The sequence below is a fragment of the Lates calcarifer genome, unplaced genomic scaffold, assembly GCF_001640805.2.
Source record: "Lates calcarifer isolate ASB-BC8 unplaced genomic scaffold, TLL_Latcal_v3 _unitig_2026_quiver_651, whole genome shotgun sequence".
In the NCBI taxonomy this organism is placed as follows: domain Eukaryota; kingdom Metazoa; phylum Chordata; class Actinopteri; family Centropomidae; genus Lates; species Lates calcarifer.
The window spans coordinates 140723-165431 of record NW_026115928.1 but is presented as its reverse complement, the minus strand read 5'-3'; the positions used below and the strand labels follow the sequence as shown (position 1 = coordinate 165431).

Here is a 24709-nt window from a genome sequence, read left to right as displayed (position 1 = left end):
CTGTTTTTTTTAACTTTAGCTTTTTAGTAGTTTATACGTTTTGTAGTACTAATACATCCTGCTTAAAGCACTAGTGCTGCAACTATTGCAGTAACAGTACACAAGTATTCTCAGCATCACAGTAGGGTTAGGGTTAGTCACAGTCTATGTGAACTTGTCTCACGTGTTTTCAGGAGCATGTGTTGTTGTTTACGTGTGTGTGGAAGCTACTGATCTCTTCCTCCTGCTCATAAGTCTGTTTATGGTGAGAAATAAACAGAGTCTGAACATTAAACGCAATAATGACACTTTAATGACACTGACATTTAATGCTGAGGCAGTAAACACACTGAACTGAAAGCATCACACACATCCTCTTTAACCTTCATCATCTTCATCACCATCAGTACCATGTGACATGAAGGACAGAGACAGAAGCGGAGCGTCCAGCAGGACATGTTCAGGTCACTTCAGAGATAATATTGATCAATCAGATTATAGATTTTATTATGCTGTTTATATCTGATTATTACACGCTGAATAATTCAGAAGCTGTTTAATACACAGTAGAGGAGCAGTCCGTCACTTCGGGAAACCTTCTGCTGGACAAAGAAGATACACGTCAATGGCTTAAGTCCTGGACTCATGGCGGGTCCACCTGCAGACCTCACACCTGATCAGGTCTGTGAGCCAATAAGAAGAGAGCAGGGTCCTCTGAGATGAAGATGAGTTCAGGTGTTGACAGGTCAGGTGACAGCTGAGGGTGATTCGTATCATCTACAGTCATCTGTTTGCTGAAACCACCTGATTCTGTTTTTTTTACTGTGATGACTGACATCATTAGAAACTATGTAAACTGTATATTTCCTGGGTTTAACTGTTCTAATAACACTTCAGTCTCAGCAGGTGTTTAACCTGTGAAGACAGAAAACTACAGGATCAAATTAGGGTCAAAAATTCTGAGCCTGTGAAGTGATGAGTGATAATAACCCTGTGAAATAAATCTGCAGGAGAAAGTTTGTTCATGTGTAGAAAAAGATTTTAACCTGTAAAAACATAGACTGAGAAAAAACAGTGAAAAGGTGAGATCAGTGGTGAGTTCAGGTACAACAGGTTTAATTATATCTGTTGATGCTGCAGGAAACAAAAATAAACAGTTCATGTGCTGTGTTTGTTTATAAAACCACCTGAGTTGCAGAAGAGTTGGCCATCTTGGAAATCTACTTCACGTCTGTGATTGGACTGTCACTGTCCAATCAGATTGAGGTGTAAAGACACAGTTGCACAGTTCCTGCTGTAATTTCACCACAGACTTCACCTGTTCACTGGTTTTAGTCTCACTCTTTGTTTTTATAGATTAAAGACTTAATCTTAGACAGATTTATTTTACAGGTTTACAGTTTTATTGTTTGTGGACTTCACTTTACAAGCTCAGAATCTTTTTGACCCTTCTTTGAGCCCGTAGAAAAGTATCAGGTTTGTTATCCACAACCTGAACCCAGTAACGCAGACCTGTAAACATTAACTGATTAACCAAGTGACAGACTCATATGAGGGAAACGACTTCTCTCATGTTTTACTTTGAACATTTTCATTAAAACTTTTAAATGTAGATGGAAACTGGATGACGAGGAGTTAAACACCAGGAAGTGATTCGGCTCTCTTCTCATTGGTTCTCAGACCTCTGGGCTCCAGATGTGACGTTTGCAGATGCATTGACTGGACTGTTGACTAAACAGACTAGCTGGTTAAATGACACTCAGACAGCCATGAAGCTGTTGTTGTTGATGGAGCTATGCTAACAGTCTTTCTGCTAAGCTAAGATGATCAGTCTCTGATATAACTAAACTTCAAGTTTTCTTCTGCATCTGGAAGGAAACAAGAGAGTTTAATGGATGTTAACGTGTTTGTGTAGAGCTGTAATGTTTAAGATCAGAGGACCCAGGACGGTTCCCAGAGGAACACCACGATACTGAACAGAGAGGTTTACTGAAATGTTGGACTGTTCCTCTAAATCTAATGTCTCTTTGTTCTAAAGAGAAACATGTTTTTTTGCTACAGGGGAAATAACACTGTTAAAGTTCACATGATTGTTTACTCCAGAGAATCAGGATCAGGATCCAGGTCCAGGTCCTCTTACAGTTCTGGTATATATACTATACCTATATTTACAGACAAGTTCTGATCCAAGTTCAGGTCTTAACACAGACTCTTAGTGATGTAATCATCAGTCAATGAATCAGGACGTCAGGTTACAAGTATCCAGAACGCAGAACATCAGGGAACACCAACAGGAACTTTGTCTGCGTTCAGGTTCTCTGCGTCAGTTCTGGTTCTAGTTCACCTGGTGTCACCTGGTTGGGTTTAGTTGATGCAGTCTTGGGTACAGGTCTTTGGACCTATTTTCCAGGAACACAAGAAACTTTTTAAAAGTTCAGTAACCTGTGTGGGAACTGGAAAGACCAAAGAGATACAGACAGAACCTTTTAGGAGCTCAGGAACATTTCCAGGAACCGATGGCACCCTTTAAAAAAAAAAAAAAAAAAAAAAAAAAAAAAAAAACTTTTAAGACTTCAAGAACCTTTCCATGAACCCCTTTAGGCACTCAGGAACTTTTCCAGGAAAGTTATTAGGAACCTGGATTTTTTTTTCAAGACCTCAAGAACCTTTTTAAGGAATTTCTCTAATCTTTTTTGGTGCTCAGGAACATCTCCAGAAAGCCCAGGCACCTTACGTAAATTCTTCAAACTCTTTCCACAAACCAAAGAATGTTTCCAGGGGCTAAGAAACGTTTCCAGGGACCATTTTAGGAATTCAAAGACTTTTCCCAGCACCCAAGAACCCTTTTAGTCACTCAGAAACAGCTTTTAAAAAGAACCCATGAACCTTGTTTGAAACTCAGGTTCTGTTCCAGCAAACTTATGAAGCCTGGGAACTTTTCCAGAAACTCAGGAACCTGATGTATTTTTTTAGTTGCCTATGAACCTTGGAGGAAACTTTTTAGGAACTCTGGAATTCAGGATTACAGGAATACAAGAACCCCTTTTCAGAAAAACAAGAGTGCTAAGAGAGGTACAGCAAAACTTTTCAAGGAACTCAGGAACTTTTCCAGGAACTCGACACCATCATCACCTCCAGTTCTACCAGAGGAACCTACTTCAGGTTCTGGTTTCTGGACTGAAATTGGTTCTGAAATTCAGTTCTCTGGATTATTTGCGTTTTTAATGATTTGACCCAACTACCAGCTCTCCAGTTTGTCTTCTTCTGAGGAAAATAAAAACACGAAAGCGTTGAGCTAACAAGTCTAAACTGAGACTAAGATCCAGACCAGGATCCCGATTCCAGAGTCCATGTATAGTCTGAAGAAAGTCTGTTGGAATAAATGCTCAAAAGTCCATCCACTTTGTTGTTATCAGACTCCCCCTCCCCCCCAAAAAGGAAACACTTCATCCCTCCATCAGCAGGTGGAGGTGTGACAGTGAAGGTGGAGTCTGAAACCATGAAGACAGACCTCAGGACTTGTTGTCGTCATAGAGGTCCAGTGAGGCCTGGATGTCTGGCAGCTCCATCTCACAGACGACGCTGCGAGGAGACATTCGAGTTCCTGTTGAAGAAGTGACCGCCACCTGACGAGACAGAAAAACAAAACACATTAACAATAAATCTGATGAAAGATAATTGAAACCAGCTTCACACAGTCAGAGTCTGCATCAGGAGTTTCAGGAGTTTATTCATGTTTGTTAATTACAGGATGTTTTATGCCTTTGTTCAGGTTTTAGAGGGTCATCAAATCTAAATCAGGTCATCCTTAAGTCCAAATGAACATTTGTGCCAAATTTAAAGAAAAATTCCCTCAAGTTGCTCCTGAGATATCACATTTATGAGAATGGACAGACAGAAACATGCCTCAACTTGTGCAGAGTAGCAGCTGTGAAGTGAAGGCTGCAGCTTTACCTTCAGTATTTACCACAGTATGAACATCAGTGCTATCAGCACTAAAAAATGTCAGACCTACAGTGAACCACAGACACGTCAGAGTTTCACCTCAATACATCCCTCCTTTCAGCCCATTCTCAGTCCACATACTTGGTACTCAGTCCTAAAATCTGTCGATCTGCACCAATAAAAAGTCTCCGTTCATCTGTTCATCGACTCAACACACCATCAGTATAAAGCATCTGGACCTCGTTAAGAAGAAGACCTCCCTCACTGCTGCAGTTTCTGTTTATTCTCCTGTGAGTCCTCGGTCCTCGGACTCTGTCACTGACGTAGTGGTTCTCATCGCTGTAGTGTTGTTGCTGTCTCATGACATTGATCAAGTCCCTGAAAGTTTCACTGTCACATCTCGTTAAACTATTTCTGATGTTCTTTATGATCCCTGATGATGTTATTGATGTTGATGAGCTGTGTATCTCTGTTTGTTTATGTTACAGTAAGTATTTTGACATGTCCATTAAAGGACAGACACACACGTCTTCAGCTGTGAGCTCTAAACCAGTAGTAACAGATACGAGCCATTCTATGAGAGGCTGCTCCTTGTTAATGTTACCTAACAGTCTGTATTCTCCTCATTTATTCATCTTTGTGCTGTTATTCTTGGGTTGTGTATTTTATGCCATACTGGTATTATAGTACTTTGTACTATTGCATTATGTTTAATGTCTGTGTGTTCTGTATTTATCCCCTGTGATGCAATAACATAAACCAGTGTTTTCCAACCTTTTTGAGCCATGGCACAGCTGCACCGTTGTCTCACTCGCAGCATGACTATGTACTTTCATATTTAGCGCGATACTGCCTCTAGTGGAAGAGCATGTAATTGTTCTGCCTGTCACTACACACCGCTCACTTAGAGTACCAATCAGGTGAAATTGGATAATCTTCCACAGCACACCTGATGATTTCTCACGGCACACTGGTTGGGAAAGACTGACATAAACCACAACCAATAAATGAGTGGCATGACATCATGTGTGTTGACATCACATGACATGACATCATGTCCACCTGGTGGACAACCAGAAACACTGCAAAAAGGATTACCTGAGAGTAAATCATCTTATTATTCTGCTGTGACCCAAACTTCAGTTTAAAACCAGTATTTATCACATTTTAAAAGTCTCTTCAAATCCCATTCAGATCTTCTCTAAACCCTCAGTGATGATCATTTTCTCTGATCTCTGATTTAAACTGAATGTTTAAAACGTGAATTATTTATTTAGGCAGAGGATCGTGACTAGATTAAAATAATTCAGATCTCCAGAGAAACATTACTTTTCAGAATTGTCTAATGACCGTGTAGATCTGCTCTACAACAGTGTAAAGTTTCTGTACAACGTAAAGTGTAAAGTTGCTCTATGACAAGCTGCCGTGTGTTTAGTTGCAGATGCAGTGAAGTGTTGACACCTGTGTCAGGACTCTGTGGACAGTTTCAGTTTATTGTGTCATGTTGTGCTGTGTTCTTACTGGTCACGGCGATGGTGATGTCAGCAGGTGTTCTTGGCGTGGCCTCAGGGTGGGGGGGGCTAAGCGGCTCCAGGCTGATGGACGGCTGGTTGCTGTCACCCAGTGGCGCCCTCTGGCTGCCAGACGCCTGACTGACACCCAGACGCTCCACATCCAACACCACGCTGTCTACACAGGGAAGACTGGTCTGAGGACAGAGGACATAAGTCAGAGGTCAGTCATTAACAGCTGTTAGACACCAGATTAATTTAAAACTGTTTAAATTTTAAGCTGCAGCAGTGTTTTAATTATTCAATAATCTGCTTTAAAAGATTCAAACCAACTCACATCTGAACACCTACATCTGTGACTCATTAAACTCATGTTATTAAACTACAGAGGACGGGTCAGGGGTCAGGGGTCAGGGGTCTGGGATCTAGTCTCCAGACTTCTGTTGCCTCCGGTCTGTTCCTGTTGCTTGGGACTCACCATGATGCCAAGAGCTTTGAGGATGTTGAGTTTACACATGGGACAGGTGCAGTGTTCATTCAGCCACGGGTCGACACACACTTTATGGAAGACGTGTCTGCAGAGACACAGAGACAAGTTTCATCACATTTTATCACCAAACATCACAAAATGAAAATACATCATCAGGGTTCTCAACCTGAGGATGTCACATGACCTGACAGAGGTTTAGAGTTTTTCATCTGAAGCTACAGAGAGTCTGAGTCTGAGTCTGTGTGATACTGGTCTGACTAGTGATACTGATGAGATCATTAAAGTCCAGTATGGTCTGAGAGCCCTGTGGTCTCTGGGTGTTTTCAGACTCACTTGCAGGGCAGAATTCGAACCACGTCGTTCAGCTGGTACGCTTCAATACACACCGCACAGTGGTTAAAGTCTGGATCAGTTTCCTACAACAACACAACATCAACACACACACAGAAAGACACATTAACATGACAGCTGAACATCACCGGCTTCACTCTGCAGATACTGGTTCTCATTTTATTTCTCTGTGGTGGTTCTGGGTCTGTGGTGGTCTGGTCGTCTCCTGTAGGTCTTACTGCATCAGGTATGATTTCTTTATTTTCATCTCCATGTGTTTATCTTTCCTCTTCATCTTTCAGTGACCTTTGACCTTTGTGTCAGAGTGGACATCCATCACTGCCTGAAGGTCAAAAACATAAACCCTTTAAACCTCTGGGTCCTACTGCCCGCCATGTTTCAGAGCTGCAGTGTTACACTGACACTGAAACTGACAGATTCAACTCAGTGAGCTAATTCACTCCTGTTGAACTGAGGAGACAACAGGAGTCAACAGGGGACATCAGGAGACAACAGGAGACACCAGAAGACACCAGGAGTCACCAGGAGTCACCAGGAGTCAACAGGAGTCAACAGGAGACACCAGGAGTCAACAGGAGACATCAGGAGACACCAGAAGACACCAGGAACCACCAGGAGACACCAGGAGTCGCCAGGAGTCACCAGGAGTCACCAGGAGACAAGAGGAGACACCAGGAGTCAACAGGAGACAACAGGAGACAACAGGAGTCAACAGGAGTCAACAGGAGACACCAGTAGACACCAGGAGTCTCCACAGAGGACATCTCAGAGAACCCTCAGAGTCTCTGTATCAGCTCTTACCTTGTCTCCCTTCTTCACCGTCCTCGTCGTTAGTTTCCCGATGGCTTTCTTTGCTGCATCACCGAGCCGACGCTGAAACACAGAGGACAGAGTTACGGAAACCATTAAATCTGTTGGATTATAATTCAGAATAATGGAGTGACTTTGTATTAAAGTCTGTTTCAGGACATGTTTGTCTGACAGTTTATATTCATGCTCTCCAAATATATCATTTAGATCTAAAGTGAGGAGGGAAATCTTATTTTAAAACAAACTCTCAGATTCACTTTGACTCTGATCATCTTCATCCTCACAAACATCAGAACTAATGTGTGAACTCTTCATCAGTGTTTTATAATACTCTGTTCTCAGGTCTCATCATTTATGTAGTGAACCTTCTGTAAATCCTTCAGATTATTCCTGCAGATTTATGTGCGCTGTGATTTGAACCTGTGGCCTCAGAGGAAGGTTAGATTACACTGAGGGGGGAGCAGAGGGAAGGAGGAACCACCCACTGCTCCATTAAAGTAGATTCACCTTATTAAATATTAATGGTTCACTCTGACGGGGGCGTTAGCCTGTTAGCTGTACATTAGTCTGTTAGCTGTACATTAGCCTGTTTGTTACCTGGCTGCGGTCCCTGGCGCTGGTGTAGCGAATCTTCTGGATGAAGTAGAAGATGAGCCAGGCCGACGAGATGATCATGAGGACAATGAAGGAGATGGAGACAAAGACCAGCGAGCCTCGGTTGGTGTTCTTGGCAGAACCGCGTTGACCCACCACCACTGAGACCAGGACCGTCAGGTTCCTCTCCAGGTGAGCCAGGATCTCTTTGCCGTATGCCTCCGTGATCATCACTGCCACTGTGTCACCAGTACCTGAACACAGAATCAGGACAGGGTGCAAGTCCACGATCAGGACCAGAATCAGGAACAGAGCAAGAGGTGATATGCATGCTGGGATATGCATGCATGCTGGGATACTCGTCTAAAGCGTCCTGATAAACAGACAGAGTTTATCAGACAGAGTGAGACCTCTTCAGGTCATCTGATGAGGATTCACATGGACCTTTACTGAGGTTTATCTAACAAAACACCAGCCTGCACCTTTAAACCAGAGCTTTGATTTGAGGAGGCTGAGATCAGGAAGCTGTGTCTGCAGGTGAGACGTGTTCAGACCACACCTGGACTCATGTCATGTGGATCAGAATAAAAGGTTTTTAGTCCAGCCATCACCTCAGGGTTCAGGTCCTGACAGGGTGAGGCTGGGTGAGTCACTCATCACATGAACCACAGATTCATAATTTTTTATAAAATACTTTGAGGAGAACAAATGTCAACACTCAGTGATTCAGACTCTAAAACAAGTTGAAACAGGAGAAAAGAAAAGTTTCCATCCTCTAAACTTCAGCTGATCTCTGGTCTGTTTCCACGGCAGCAGCTCAGGTTCATGAGGTGAAGACTCTTTACTGACCTGAGGACAGTTTATTTTAACAGCTACAGGTCGAATCTTATTCTATTGAAAATCAAATTAGCTGTAGTATATCAGTACTGCAACATATAGACTATGATATGGTCAGAACCACAGTGAGAACTATAGTTCCCATGATGCAACATTACAGTCCATATAATCTGTTGATGTTCTCGTCATTATTCCACTTCCTTCCTCTCTTTGAGCTGCAGGTCACGAATTAGTTTAAAATAAAGATTAATATTATTATTTATTCACCAACTTCTGTCTCTGACATTCAGTCTTATTCCACTACCTCCATACCTGTATCTGGACTGAACCATCAAACAGTTTCTACCCACAGGGACTTCAGATTTTGTCAGTGTGGATAAGTCCCCACCACAATATAAAAATATGTACACACACACACACACAGTGTGAGGTCACAGTGACCTCATCAATTAATGACACGTTCTTGTCTATATTTAGAAGTCCACATCGATCAGCAGGAAGTCACCGCTCACACACACACACACACACACACACACACACACACACACACACACACACACACACCACACACACACACACACACACACACACCTTCATCCTCCTCCTCCTGCTGATCCTCCTCCTCAGTTACATGTGAAGGAACAACTGTTTCCCCATTTCCACATCTTTATGCTAAGCTAAGCTAACCAGCTGCTCGTGTGACAGTGGTACTGATGATTTTTTCAGAGAATTAGCAGCTGAATCTGCCAAACCTGTTTTAATGCAGTATCCATTTTAACGTAGTGTGTATTTTAACGCAGCATCTGTTTCGATGCAGCATCTGTTTCAATGCAGCGTCTGTTTTAACGCAGCATGTTTTAATGTTTAGATCCAGGATCTGTTTTGTCAAGAAGGTTCAGGATTTAGGATATCAACACTGTCACCAACGGCAGAGGAGAAACAGACAGATATTGACAGTGAAGGATTACCATGGTCAATATGTAAAATCAAGAGTCTGTCAGGAGTGTATGTGTTTTTGTAAGAAAGTTTTTATAACCAGCAACAATGAGCTCTTGAGAGAGACGCTTTGAAAATGAGGTCTCTGGGACTTTACCATCACCTGGTTTAATAACTGACCTTCGTGTCCCATCTTGACTGTCTTGTCGGTTGAGTTGTTGTAGATGAGGACAGCCGTGGCATTGTAGGAGGCCGCCTTCAGGATCTTCTCTTTAAAGGTGCAGTTTCCTCTTTGCAGCAGCGCCACCCAGTGGACGCTCCGCGGAGGAACCAGGAAACGAGTGTTGGGGTCGCAGCCCTGCCGGTCCACCACTGAGGAGACACACAGTTACCATGGTTACTGCTTCATTACAAACATCATACTATAGTCAATATGATCAGATAATGATTCTGTGATTGATTAACTGATAAATAAAGCATTGAATGTTTGATGGCTCCAGCTTCTCAGACAAATCACATCATTAACTGATTAAATAATCAGATTCATGGATAAATAATCATTAGTTAAAGCTTTGATGAAACACACTCTCACACTTTAAAGGAACATTCTGCAGATTATTTAATCCAGTTTTCCCCATCTTTATTAGAAGCACTAATTGGTAATTAATGATTGTACAATAAATAAAAGAGAAAACAGTCACACGAGGGATGTTTGTGAATCTGAGCCCCTGAGCTTGTCTTCTCAGACAGAGCGTCCATGAAACATAAATCAGAGTCTGATTGTGACAGGAAGCAGCTTCACTGCTCTTTAATCTGGATCCAGATCAGGTCTGTCAGCTGATACATGGACTGGACCCAGACCGCATCCTGAGCCAGGTCTGTGTGGTCTGAGTCTGACAGAGACAGATCCTGGAACAGATGTTTAGAACCTGTAACCACCAGATGTCTGGTGTCAGTGGACTAATCAATCATTTAAAAATTTCCTGTTGATTGACTAGTTGTTGCAGCTCTGATGACATCACTGATGACATCATAACAAACAGCTGAGATATTGTCTTAGTGATAGAAAATAAAATCAGCTGAGATGTTCCGACAACAAACCTTTAACCTCATCCGACATGAACCTGTGTTGGAAAGTAATTAACTACATTTACTTCAGTTACTCGTTGAATGTTTTCTTTTTATGTTATTTGTTAAAAATATGATTTCTTTCAAGTTTTCTTATTTAAATGTAAAAGGTTCTTGAAATATTTCAACCTGATTTCAGAACAAATCATGTATCATGTTGATTTAAAAGAAAAATAGTTTGAAATATTGAGACATTAAAAATAATGCTATAATACTTTTTTAAATAAATTAAATCAGCTGCACAACATTTAACAGAGAAGAAGTTTTACTTGTAATCAAGTATTTTTAAGTGTGATATTACACCTCTCCTCATGTTAAGGATCAGTCCTCAAAAGTCCATCTGCTGAGGAAGCTCATGGAATATGATTGAAAGCTTGAGACCATACAAATATTAACACAAATATTAAAGCTTTATTATTTTTCTATAAAAGGTTCAAATAAGGAGTCGAGTGTCTGCAGCTTAATTTTGTATAAATTGATTAATGGATTTATTGTTACAGAATCTGATATCTAATAATATTTTGTTACAATAAAACTGCGCTGCTGCAGCTTTTTAATCAAATCTTATTTATTTTATAATCTTATTTATTTTATACTTCACTTTAGATTCTACTCTCAGATTTTATTTTATTTATTTTATTAAGTTTCTTCCGGTTATTGGACATTATTGGTTTCTTTCTTCTTTATTTGTTTAGTATTTCTGTATGTGAAAGCATCAGAGTGATGAGCTGCAGCTGTAACAGATATCAGAGCTCAGTCCCCCAGTGTCTCAGTGTTTGTGAGCTTTAATCAGATGCTGCAGACAGTCGGAGCTCCGTCCAGCAGCTGCAGTGTCCTTGGACCGTCTGACTGTAATCTGACACTTCAGAGCAGAGACACTTCGACCTTCAACAGCCTGAACAGAGTCTGAAAACCTCTGCAGTGTCTCTACACAACACACACTACAACTGCAACATCTGCTAACATCCACAATATCAACAACATCCACTACAACGTCCACAAAAAACTACACCTCCTACATCCACTAAACACGCCAAACACACTACACCCACAACATTCACCACAACAGCCTAACCAGGGTCTCTCAACCTCTGCAGTGACGCAACGCAACACACACAACATGTGTTACATACACAACAACAAACTACAGAGAGACACAGGATAGACATGCAGAGACATTAAATCACCTCCTCCTGGCTGTATGCCTCCACCAAGCAGTGAAGTTGCAGTTAACCAGAATGTGAATTCTGGATGGCCAAAAATCTGCTTTGTGAGGTCACAGTGACCTTTGACCTTTGACCACCAAAATCTAATCAGTTCATCCTTGATTCCATATGACTGTTTGCACAAAATTTGAATAAATTTACTCAACTGTCTTACCCAGATATCAAGACCTGAAAACATAATGTCTCCAAACAGCAGAGGCAGAAAAACTACAGGGACAAAAAACAAACACAAAGAGACAGAAAACTACAACAAAGAGACAAAAAATGACCACAAAATGACAAAAAGTACTGCAAAGACAAGAAAACTACTACAAAGAAACAAAAACACAAAGAGACACAAAGTGAAAAAAACACAAGTCAGTTGATGGAGGAGCCGATAATAAGTTGATTCTTTAAAATGTTAAATTGGTTGATGATTAAAATTCCATACTGTAACATCCACACCGGCCACCCCTACATGAATCTGATCAACTTAAAAGAACCCAAACAGAGGGACAGCATAAACCCTACCCAACCCAAAAAATGTCACATGTAAATGATTAACCTGATTCATTTCTGTCTGCACAGCCCTTCATTTTGACATAGACACATGGGGACGTATGTTTCTCCACTTCCTAAAAATGGCAGCTTATGAATTGCACTGGTTGTTTGCAGAGTCTGCTTAATACAATGAACATTACTGGACGTCTGAATGGGAGCCGATCCAACAGATGGCAAAGACAGAAGACACAGCTGACGAAGATGAATGACGTATCAAGCAGACGTCACACAGCTGTTCTGATTCAATGTGTCAACAACATGTAAACAGCAGACATTAAATCACATCCACAGAACAGTCGGAACAGTCAGAAACATCCATCAGAATGAAAAAAAAAAACATAAGCATGAAACTGCAGCTGATGTTGTTTACTGATCGGTGATCAATGTAGATGATGTTGTTTACTGATCAATGATCACTGTAGATGATGATGTTTACTGATCAGTGATCAGTGCTGCTGACTTGTCTCATTTACAGCTAAGATGTGTAGAATTTTGTACTGACTTTACTGAAACGTTCAGTCCACCTCATTTTAAACTGATTCATTAGTAACTTGTCCCTTTTTACGTGGAGTCAGTGAATCAGTTGTTAATGTAAAGCCTCTGCAGAGGGAAACTATCAGAGTTTATTAAAGGTTTTAAATGTCAGAACTCTGTGACTCCAGCAGTTTGACTTTGTCTCGTCGCTCCAATGATGTGCTGACAGGACTGATCTCAAAGTTTCTTCTCATACGGACACATGATGCTGGAAATTCTCTCTGTCTGTCAGTTCAGACTTCATCTGTAAACTGCCTCTGGCTCGTCCCCTTTCAGTGATGTCATTCAGGTGTCATTAAAAGGTGCCTGTGAGGTGACATGGGATGCTCACCATGTCATACGTTCATGTGGTGTACAGGATAATGTGGTGTGTGGTGTACGTTGTCTCAGACAACGTGACCAAGGTGCACGTTGTCTGAGACAACGTGTTCCTTGGATCTATGAGTGTGACATCACAGTGACATCACTGATGAAGAAGTATGGCAGGTGAGAAACAGAGATCATCAGACAGGTTTGATTGAAAATTAACTACTAAGCATCTATTTTCACAATGACATAATATCAATGATATAATAATGTATAATTATATGTTGTGTCCTCAGGTGATGTGTTGTGTCTTCAAGTATATGTTGTATCCTCAGGTGTGTGTTGTGTTTTCAGGTATATATTGTGTCCTCAGGTATATGTTGTGTCCTCAGGTGTGTGTTGTGTCCTCAGGTGTGAGTTGTGTCCTCAGGTGTCAGCTGTGTCTTCAGGCATATGTTGTGTCCTCAGGTGTGTGTCCTTACCTCCATGATGCGGTGCAGGTGCGATGACGACACCCCTGGTGTCCACCTTAGGTGAGTTCTGTCCATACGTCCCAGTCGTCGCTGCTCATCATGTGGACGGTGTTTCCTCGTCCGTCCAGCACTGTGGCGTTCACCGTGGCGCTAACATACTCCTCCAACACCATGCTCCTGTCAGAGCGAGCTGCCAACACAGAGGCTGTCAGGACCAGGACCTGGAGTAGGATCAGGGCTGATGAGACAGAGAGCCGGGTCCACCTTGGGGATGTCATGTCGTCCACTCAGTCCTCTTCACATCCAAACTGCAAGAAAACAAGAGACCAGAATGAGACCAACGACAACCACATCCTGTCCTCTGCAGCATCCAACTGTATTGTTTGTCCTCTAAATATCTTCATGTCTCTGTAAATATCGTCATGTCTCTGTATGTCCTCTACACACATACATACATATACCAATAATGTCTATACTTCATATTTTTAATTCCTAAAATTAGTTTGTGTCTGTTCCTTACATGTCTTTGTCCTTTATGCCCGTCAAAGATCATCTTCAATTTTTCTTTAAATGTACCTAGTTCCTTATTGATGTTGTGTTTAAGGTCCTCCAGTCTCTTTACCTTATAATGTCTTGTCCGTGAAACTTCTTTATTTCTCTGTATGAGCCCCAGTTGTTTCTTTTCGTCTCATTTATCCTAAAGTGTCTTAATGTCTCATTGTCCTCCAGTATTTCAGTGTCTGCTCTCCATACTTTTATTTCTTCACAGATCAATATGTTAATGTCTGCCACCTCAAATGCTGTGTTTAGTGCCTGGATGTCTTCTTCATGTCCTCCAGAGGTTTTATTTATGTCTCCACTCGTCCTCCTCAGATACTGTATGTCCCAGCATGTGTTTCCTCTCTGTTTAAAGCCACTGAAACCCTGAGTTCAGACTGTCAGGTACAGGACAGACCGTGTGAGGACATCAGGACAGAACATGGAGCATCATCACCAGGCCAACATCTGGACCTTCACACCGTCCTGTCTTCAGCCCTCAGACCCTCCGCTCGTTAACACACACATTACATTCACAGGTCCGTTAGATAAACCGCAGCGGTGAATCCAGCACCATGACTCAGTGTTTAAACACCGTTTGAAAGCGGCGCTGGCAGCCGCTTCACTCCGCTTTGTCTTACCGTCTGCAGGCGGACAGACAGGCAGGCTCCCGGTCTACCGACCCCCGCCTGCCTCCGCTCTCCTGACGCCCTCTCTCCCGATGATTTCCCGGTGAATGTCGGGCGCAGCTCGGTGGGTTTTCGGTGGGTGGGTCCTGCTTTTGTCCGGTGTTATATTCCGGTTTTGTTCCCGGTGGTTGCTCGACGGTGCGGAGGCTCGAGCCCCGTCTCTCGGTCTCTCAGTTTGGGGCGCAGTGCGCAGGCTCAGAACCACGGAACGGGGAGGCGGTAGACAGGGCGCGTGTGTGATACCTTCATGTTTAGGTAGCTGAGATTTGGACCAACTGTCGCGATACCTGCCGAGAGACCGTCCACCTGTCTGTCTGTCCACCTGTCTGTCAGCAATACTTTATTAATTATTACTCTATTTTTCCAATAAACAAGTCTAACCCCCAATGATCGATGATGATTATTGAACTTTATTACAACACACAGACAGTGGGAGTCTACAACAGTCACCGACCCACTGACTGTTTAATAATGACAGAGCTTTAATGAGGAGCAGGGGGAGGTCAACACTGACATCTGGTGGACTCAGTCAGTAAATGCATCACCAGGTTCGGTCTGACTTCCATCAGATCGGTTTCAGCAGCTGCTGATTTTCACTGGAGAAATAATCACAACAAACACAACCAGGTTATTAAAGACTGTGAAAATGTCAGTGAGACTCCGAATTAGATTTTCTTAGCTGTGATTCACTTATATAACTGTGGAGAAGTGAAACATCAATATTTATTCATTCATAGAGACTGTTTTTGAAGGCTGTTTATTAGAATATTATATGTTAAATTCAGTCAGTCACACCAACAGTCAGGACTTATAGTTTTAGGTCTCTACATTTCTTCATTTCTGTCATACTTTTACTTCCTGTTTCTGTTGTCATGGTGACAGCAGCGGTCAAACAGTTGATTTAACGTCTGCTGCAGAATAATAACAGCAGATAAATGTCAGGAAACCTGGTTATCAGCTGCTGTACAGACAGGAAGCCACAGAGAGAGCATCAGGAATGTTTTCCATATGACCACTTAGCAAAGTCCATGTGGTGCAGATTCTCCTGACTTCAAAAATCTCATGAAAACCTCTTTCTTTGTCTCTCTATATATTCTCTCTCTATCCCTCCATCCTAACCTGCAGCCTTGTGTCTCTTGGGTCCTCTCCATGATTTGCTGCAGCCAGATTAAACTTCATCTGTACATCAGATAAACTAATGTAGCCCACATTTTCAAACAAACAGCTGTAAACAACTACAGTCTGCAACTGCAATCAACTAGGAATTTTCAGTCTCTCTCTGGTTGTTTTCAGTCTCTAGGTAGTTGTTTTAAGTCTTTCTGTAGTGTCTCTGTGCTGGTGTTTGCGTTTCCTCTGGTCTGGTGGTCTTGCTCATTTGTAGTGGGAATGTTCCCATTTCCTGTTTGTTTTAAACACATTAGGTGTTTCCATCACTGTATGAATCACAGTGTGGGAAGAACAAACACATTAGAACTTTTACACTTGTGAGGACACAATGCAACATAACTAATCTTAACTAAATGTCTAACTCTGACCATCAAACCTGAGCCTGAACCCTCAAACCAGACCACTGAGGTTTAAAGCTGTGGTCCTCACAAAGATAGACATACCATGCTCATACACACACATCTGGATTCCATCAGAGGCAGGGAGAGCAGATCTGAGATCAGATTGTCAACCAGGCTGCTGAGGCTCACACTGCTGATACTACAATGACCACTACTGACACCAAAATAAAACCACAGTGAGAGGAAGAGGAAGATAGCTGCTGCTGCTGCTGCTGCTGCTGCTGCAGACAAACTCAGAGACACACACTGAGGTGTTGCAAGGAAAAGGAAAAGTAGAAAAGGTGCAAGAAGTGAAGGAAAAGAAGAAGATGAAGGTGGTTTCTGGAACTCTGATCTTCGTCTCTTTGCTGTCACTGGCCTGCAGCGTCTTTCCATCTTCTGGTCCTACAGAGGAATGCCCTGGCATGTCTGTCCGTAAGTCTTCTTGTCTTCTTCCTGTAAACACATGGACAAGTAGAGACAGGTCTCATTCCAAGAAGGTACATATCAAGACATGTTTTATTGGTCTTTTTTAAAGAGAGACTGAGAGTTTAAACATGAAAAGAACATCAGATCCATGTATGTATGTCCTGGTTTCCCAGTCCGTGAGAGGATCCAAAGACTTTTAGTTCCTGAGAGACAGAACATTTTAATAAAGACAGGACATTTTAGTAAAGACAACATTTTATTAAAGACAGGATGTTTTATTAAAGTGGGGAAGTTTAATTAAAGAAGAAAGTACAGCACATTTCAACAACAGGGTAATTCAAAGTTCTTTACATAAGATATAAAAAGGATCGAGACAAGATGTAAAAGCAATATAAGACAATATATAAAAAAACATTTAAATAAATGGAAAATAAAAACAAGAAATGCAAGACTAGAATGGAAAATTTAATAAATACAAGTACAATACATTTAGTGGTGAACAGGACAGAAAGCACATCAGTTCTGATGACCTGAGGGTCCTGGTGGTTCATTAAATGGCAGCAGACCAGAAATGTATTTTGGCTCTAAGCCATTCTATGTTTTATAAACCAACAGTAGGATTTTGTTATGAATTCTCTGACAGACAGGAAATCACTTTAAAGATCTGAGACATGATTTTTTCTTACCTTGAGGATGTAGATATATGTGTGTAAATGTGTGCATGTTTGTGTATTTGTGGTTATATGTGCATGTATTTGTGTCTATATGTGTATCTTGCAATAAGTTTCTGTTGCATTAACTGTTTCTAACATCAGATCCTGTTTACTGAACAGACCTATTTATAAAACGCAATCAACATAAAAATGTGGGTGAGCCTCACTTCCTGCCCACTCACACATTAACAGGAACAGGAGGCTGATGCAACAGCAGCCGATACAGCCGAGACAGGTGTAAATGTTAGGATTCTTATTACTGTGTTCTGGTCTCCTCAGGACTACAGACTGATGTGTGTTCAGGTCTCTGCAGGTTTACAGACTGATGTCTGTTCAGGTCTCTGCAGGTCTACAGCCTGACGTCTGTTCAGGTCTCTGCAGGTCTACAGACTGATGTGTGTTCTGGACTCTGCAGGTCTACAGACTGATGTGTGTTCAGGTCTCTGCAGATCTACAGGCTGACTGGCAAATGTTCTGGTCTCTGCAGGTCTACAGAGTGATGTGTGTTCTGGACTCTGCAGGTCTACAGACTGATGTGTGTTCAGGTCTCTGCAGGTCTACAGACTGACGTGTGTTGTGGTCTCTGCAGGTCTGCGGGCATTCAAGCTGATGACCAACTGTAACTTCACCACTCTGAAGGAGAAGCAGATGAATGAGATCCAGGCTCCAACCACCAACCTGTACCTGCCGGTCCTGTACCTGCTGGCCTTCATCGTGGGTCTGCCCTCCAACCTGTTGGCTCTGTGGCTTCTACTGTTCAGGACCAAATCACTCCCATCCACCACGCTGCTCATCAACCTGACGGCCGCTGACTGCCTGCTGCTGCTGGTGCTGCCGTTCCGTATCGCATACCATTTCAGGGGGAACCACTGGGACCTGGGCGAGCCTTTCTGTCGTGTTGTCATGGCGATGTTTTACGGCAACATGTACGGGTCTGTGCTGTGTCTGGCGTTCGTGGCTCTGGACCGATACATCGCTTTGGTTCACCCGTTTCGTGCCAAAACGCTGCGCAGCAGGCGGATGTCCCTGTGCATGACAGCGGCGGTGTGGACGGTGGTGCTGGCTGCCATGCTGCCTCTGCTGGTATCACAGCAGACCTACGAGCTGGACGAGCCTCAGATCACCACCTGCCACGACGCCCTGCCTGAGATGGAGCAGGAAAACTTCTTCCTGCCGTACTTCGCCACCTTGTTCTCTGTCTGCTTCCTACTGCCCTTCGTGGTCGCCGTGTTCTGTCACGGCGCCGTGCTGCGCACTCTGCTGGCCGAGGGGAAGCGCTACGGTCACGCCATCCGGGTAACGGTGCTGGTCATACTGGTCTTCATTGGGTGTCTGCTGCCCAGCAACATTCCTCCTCCTCCTCACCTACACCGACAGCTTGCCAAATGCAGACGGCGAGGACTTCTACGTGCCCTACATGATTAGCTTAGCGGTTAGCACCTTCAACAGCTGCATCGACCCCTTCATCTTCTACTACGTGTCATCGGAGTTCAGGGAGAAGGCGAGGAGCGCTCTGTGCTGTTACAGCGTCTCTGGAGACAGATCAACCTCCCTGGGGAACAACGTGTCGCACTCCTCCTCATCATCAGGCCTGAGGTCAAAGGTCACACTGTTGTCCATGTCCAGTCGGAAGGTAACATCAGAGACGGCATGAGGGGTCAGAGCCACAGTGAATCCTTGTCCATCACAGTCCTGTTCACATTGAGATGACTGGACACTTTGGAGGAGTATCCTAGCATGCATTTCAGACTCAGAGCTTTTCATTTTCCTTCTCCAGCTGATTTTGTGTCCCTTAATTAAATTCTGATATTTTTTTCAGCTGAGACAGTTTCGATTTGTCGTAGTCAGGTTAATAAAATAAATTCATTCTGATGTTTTCAGAGACGTGAGGAGCTTTCAGTCAGAGTCCATGGTCATCCTCCAGTGGAGAGGGTCTCAGTTGAGTTTTCATATGTGATCAAATTCCTGTTCCTGAGTGTGAATCTAAAATTTGCCTCATGTTATAATCTGACTCTTTTCCTCATGTTTACCTGTGGTCAGGAAAAAGTGACAGTCACATGACTGCTGACATCACCACAGCCGTCACTCAAACATCTGTCATGTGTAACGTCTCATCTGATGAGGACCATAAATGTTGGACTGCTCCTTTAACCTGGGAATATAATCCATGATATGAAGGCAGTATTGATCACTGATGACATGATCCATTCTGACAAAAATCAGTCAGACACTTTTGTTCACACATGAATAAAAATAATAAAGAAATAAATATAAAGAAGATTCAAAGTTTTCTCTGAGGAAATGAGCTGATTCAACATGTAAAGAAATTATCTCTCATTAAGACATTTCTGTAAGAAGAAAAAAATCTGACATTGTTAACCCCTTACTTCCTGACCTTATTTATTTCCTGTACAACAAAGTCAATGAAGTTAGATGTCCTGTTTTACTAACAAACACAGATCAGCCCCAACATTAAACCTCTAACAGGTGAAGTGAATAATACTGATCACCTGGTTACAGTCCAGTGTTCTACTGGGAAACCTCTGCTCCTTCATTCATCTGGATATTACTTTGACATGAGAGCCTAGGGTGTTGACCTGGCCTCCAAACACAATCTGATCTGAGGACCCAGGACCCAAGGTTTCCCAGCAGGTTTCCCATTGTATTGTAAGGAGATGATCAGTGTTATTCACCTGTTAGATGCACTGACACCTGGCTCCCAGGTTAGGGAGAGCTCTGAACTGTGACTCCTCCCTGTTGAGCCTGTCTGAGACACTGTACAACACAGTGAAACCAGTAACATAAAGTTACAGAGAATACAGTCAGGTAAAGTGAAGTAATGGGAGTTCAGTAAAGTAACTTAAAATTTCAGTATGTAACAGTAGTAATGTACAGTAGAGTCTCAGTAAAGTCACATCCACTGACACAAAGTAAAATAGAGGTACTGTAGAAAAGTAGAAATGAAAGGAAGTTTCTGATCTCAAGACTTAGTCCGGTCAGACTACATACTTTGATACTGATTGTGATAAGAGATGAAGGTGTGTCAGTACAAACACAGACACACATTGATAAAGGATAAGAAGCAGCGTCACTTCACTGAACTTGAAGTGAAGCACAAACATCCTTTTCTACTCAGACCTGCTCAGGACAGATGAGAGAGACACTGATGAAGTTCATGGCTGAAAGTTCAGTAAGTGAACCTCTGACTGTCTCAAACTGTCTCTATTGTTTCTGACGTCTTTCTTCTTCAAGACAAATGTTTAATTTTTCCTCTTTTTCATTTCCTGTATCCAGGGTGGGTTTCTTTAGAGGTTTAACTGTATACTACATGTGTACTACATGGTGTATTACTTGTTTACTACATGTGTATACCTGTGTAATCTTAGTTTTAATGTGGTCAGCTCTACATGATCCAGTTGTTGTCGACAGCCAGACGATCCTCATTGAGGTAGAGGAACTGTTTTCTCTCTATGATATCATAAAGTTGTGACTTCACTCTGTAAAGTGTCTTCAGATAATGTCTGTTATGACTTGTTATTACATGAATAAGATGTAATGAACTGATGGAGAGACCACACAGGATTTGGTGGGTAAAGTGTTTCAATCAAACTGAATCAAAAGTAAGAACATAAATTGTGGACTGAGGTCTTTGGTGTTTGTATTGTTTAGATGTCAGAACCCAAGGAGGAAAAACCAAAAGGAAGGAGGTGGTAGTAAAAGAGGGACACATAGAGGAGCCAGCCAAAACAACCTGATCCTGAGCCGCCCAGTTGCAACACATCAGGTGAAATACATCCGCCCATCTCAGGTACAGGACAGGTACAGAGGCTGATAACAAACATTACAGGATGTAAACTCAGACTGTGTGAAAGCTTCTAGTTACAGTCAAAGTTCAGGTTGTAATTCAAACAGTTTGTAAATTCAAACTGGTTCAGACTTTCATCCCACAGACTCAGGAAAGGTGAAAACTGATTTCATCCCAAAAGAAAGCCAAAGAAAAGGCACCATGAAGTGTCTTCAGACTAAAGAACATGGTGAAGGTCATGCTGTAGACCTGGACCTGGACCTAGACCTGGACCTGGACCAGGACTAGGACCCAGCTGTGTGTCCATGAAGAGCAACAAGTCCATGGCTCTTTCTGTTGTTTTCAAAAAATGTGTTCCTGGTAGGTTAGAATTTAAAAGCTGGCGGATAGATTCAGACAAAAATTTGTTTAAAGCCACATCAAGTAAAAACGAAATGATATTATGTTTTTTCCAACACGCACCTTGATCAGTCCTGTTTGTGTTCCAGGGTCCGGCAGCAGCCGGAGGAAGACTTCATTGATTCTAAAAGCCAACGTTTCTCTCCTGATCACATGTAAGCTGTAACTGACAGAAAGACCAGTTATTCTGGAAAGAACTAGTTTGTACAACATGTTCATCCACATTAAGTGTTTCTATCTGTGGTGAACGTCCACACTGGAAGGTGGAGGTAAACATCAGTCAGGGTGGGTGAAGCTCAACAACTACTTTTACATCTGTTGTGTTGCAATAATCTCCATGCTGCACTTTTTGACCAGTGATTGTCAGTCTGTCCAACATGGATCTGATGTTTGCTCCATGATTTTAGTTTGATTGAGTCATTCATATAGTTTTCTATATGATAACATCATCACTTTTGTAGAACAAGCTGAAGATACAGAAGTTCTGAGTCGATACCAGATGCTTAGAGAGTCAGAGGAGGATGAGGAGGTGTTGGACAGTGAGGATGAAGAGCAGAGGAGGAGCAGCAGAGAGGATATCACAGTGAACTTCCTGAGGAGAATGAAACAGGAGGAGCTGGCTGACTGTCTGCAGAGCAGTAAGAGGATTTCTCTAAAGATTTAACATGATGGAGAAATGAGACATTTACTGACGTCTCAACACATGGAGGGAAATATGTTCTTATACTCAGTCTTCAAGGATATGATATATTGAAATATTTACTTTGACTCATTGATTTTATTTGTAGATTGTTTGTTAGGACATCCTGTTGCAGTTTGTCAACACAGACTTAAATCTAAGCTGAAGAAGAAGTCCCAGTGTGTGTTTGAGGGGATCGCTAAAACAGGAAACCCAACTCTTCTGAATCAGATCTACACAGAGCTCTACATCACAGAGGGAGGGACTGGAGAGGTCAATGATGAACATGAGGTCAGACAGACTGAAACAGCATCCAGGAAACCAGACAGACCAGAAACAACCATCAGACAAGAAGATATCTTTAAAGCCTCACCTGGAAGAGATGAACCAATCAGAACAGTGGGGAGTGGCTGGCTGGCATTGGGTAAACACTTAACACAGAAGTTCTCTCTGGACTGGGCTAAAGACAAAGCCAACCAGGACATACACTTCACATTTCCATTCACTTTCAGAGAGCTGAATGTGCTGAAAGAGAAAAAGTTGCAGCTTGGTGGAACTTGTTCATCACTTCTTTACTGAAACCAAAGAAGCAGGAATCTGCAGGTTTGAAGAGTTCCAGGTTGCGTTCATCATGAGGATCAGGCCAGCAGGATCATCTCCCACATCCAGAGCTCACAAAGCTTCCACATCATGTGCCACATCCCAGTCTTCTGCTGGATCACTGCTACAGTTCTGGAGGATGTGTTGAAAACCAGAGAGGGAGGAGAGCTGCGCAAGACCCTGACTGAGATGTACATCCACTTTCTGGTGGTTCAGTCTGAAGACTGAAGAACGTCAAGTATGATGGAGGATCTGGGACAGATCCACACTGGAGTCCAGAGACCAAGAAGATGATTGAGTCTCTGGGAAAACTGGCTTTTGAGCAGCTACAGAAAGGAAACCTGATCTGCTATGAATCAGACCTGACAGAGTGTGGCATCGATATCAGAGCAGCCTCAGTGTACTCAGGAGTGTTCACACGGATCTTTAAAGAGGAGAGAGGACTGTACCAGGACAAGGTGTTCTGCTTCGTCCATCTGAGTGTTCAAGAGTTTCTGGCTGCTCTTCATGTCCATCTGACCTTCATCAAGTCTGGAGTCAATCTGCTGTCAGAAGAACAATCAACCTCCCACAAGTCTGGAACTAAAAAAGACGAATCACCCCGAAATCAATCAACATCCCTTTTGTCTAAAGTATTTAAAGACAAATGGGGTCTAAAATATCTCCACCAGAGTGCTGTGGACAAAGTTCTACAGAGTCCAAATGGACACCTGGACATCTTCCTCCACTTCATCTTGGGTCTTTTACCACTGAGACTCTCCTACACGGTCTGCTGACAAAGGCAGGAAGTGGCTCACAGACCAATCAGGAAACAGTCCAGTACATCAAGGAGAAGATCAGTGAGAATCTGTCTCCAGAGAGAAACATCAACCAGTTCCACTGTCTGAATGAACTGAATGATCGTTCTCTAGTGGCGGAGATCCAACAGTCCCTGAGTTCAGGACGTCTCTCCACAGAACTGTCTCCTGCTCAATGGTCAGTTCTGGTCTTCATCTTACTGTCATCAGAAAAAGATCTGGATGTGTTTGACCTGAAGAAATACTCTGCTTCAGAGGAAGCTCTTCTGAGGCTGCTGCCAATCATCTCAGTCTCCAGTAAAGCTTTGTCAGTAAAGAAATTGCTGCATTCATTGAACCAAAAAATTAAAAAATATTTATTTTAAAATGGAGATTAGAATAAATGATTCTTTTCCACATTGTCTCCTCAGATTGAGTGGCTGTAACCTTTCAGATAGAAGCTGTGAAGCTCTGGCCTCAGTCCTCAGCTTAGAGTCCTCTGGTCTGAGAGATCGGGACCTGAGTAACAACAACCTGCAGGATTCAGGAGTGAATATTCTGTCCATTGGAATTTAGAGTCCACACTGTAAACTGGAGACTCTCAGGTCAGCTTATACACTAATTGGTCTTTTGTCAGTGGTTGGCAAATGGTGGCACATGGGCCAAATTCAATCCTCCACCAAAAATATTGAGGAAGACTGACTCTGAGGGACAGCTACAGGAATTTGGTGCTCTGTGAACTATATTTAACAAGATTAAGTGAGATCAAAATGTGTTAAATGTGTGAGAACATCAACCACTAAAACATTAAATTTCATTACATATTACATTTTATTAGTATGAGGTAAAGTATAAGCAGGGTAATACCCTAAAAG

The 24709-nt window shown here is 42.5% G+C and overlaps 2 protein-coding genes across 2 annotated transcripts; one reads left to right on the top strand and one right to left on the bottom strand.

Annotated features, from left to right (window-relative positions):
* Positions 1-269: 269 nt before the first annotated feature.
* On the bottom strand, positions 270-15144 carry rnf130 (ring finger protein 130). The gene is given in 11 exon segments (XM_018689116.2): positions 270-3575; positions 3577-3605; positions 5446-5632; positions 5914-6010; positions 6259-6341; positions 7078-7149; positions 7684-7934; positions 9634-9825; positions 13670-13742; positions 13744-13968; positions 14283-15144. Coding segments are annotated over 10 exon segments (1263 nt in total). The 5' UTR covers positions 13939-13968; positions 14283-15144; the 3' UTR covers positions 270-3491.
* A 575-nt stretch (positions 15145-15719) lies between these two features.
* On the top strand, positions 15720-19853 carry si:ch211-132p1.2 (proteinase-activated receptor 4). Its single transcript, XM_018689118.2, is given in 3 exon segments — positions 15720-16868; positions 18165-18925; positions 18927-19853. Coding segments are annotated over 3 exon segments (1170 nt in total). The 5' UTR covers positions 15720-16762; the 3' UTR covers positions 19230-19853.
* The last annotated feature ends 4856 nt before the right edge of the window (positions 19854-24709 follow it).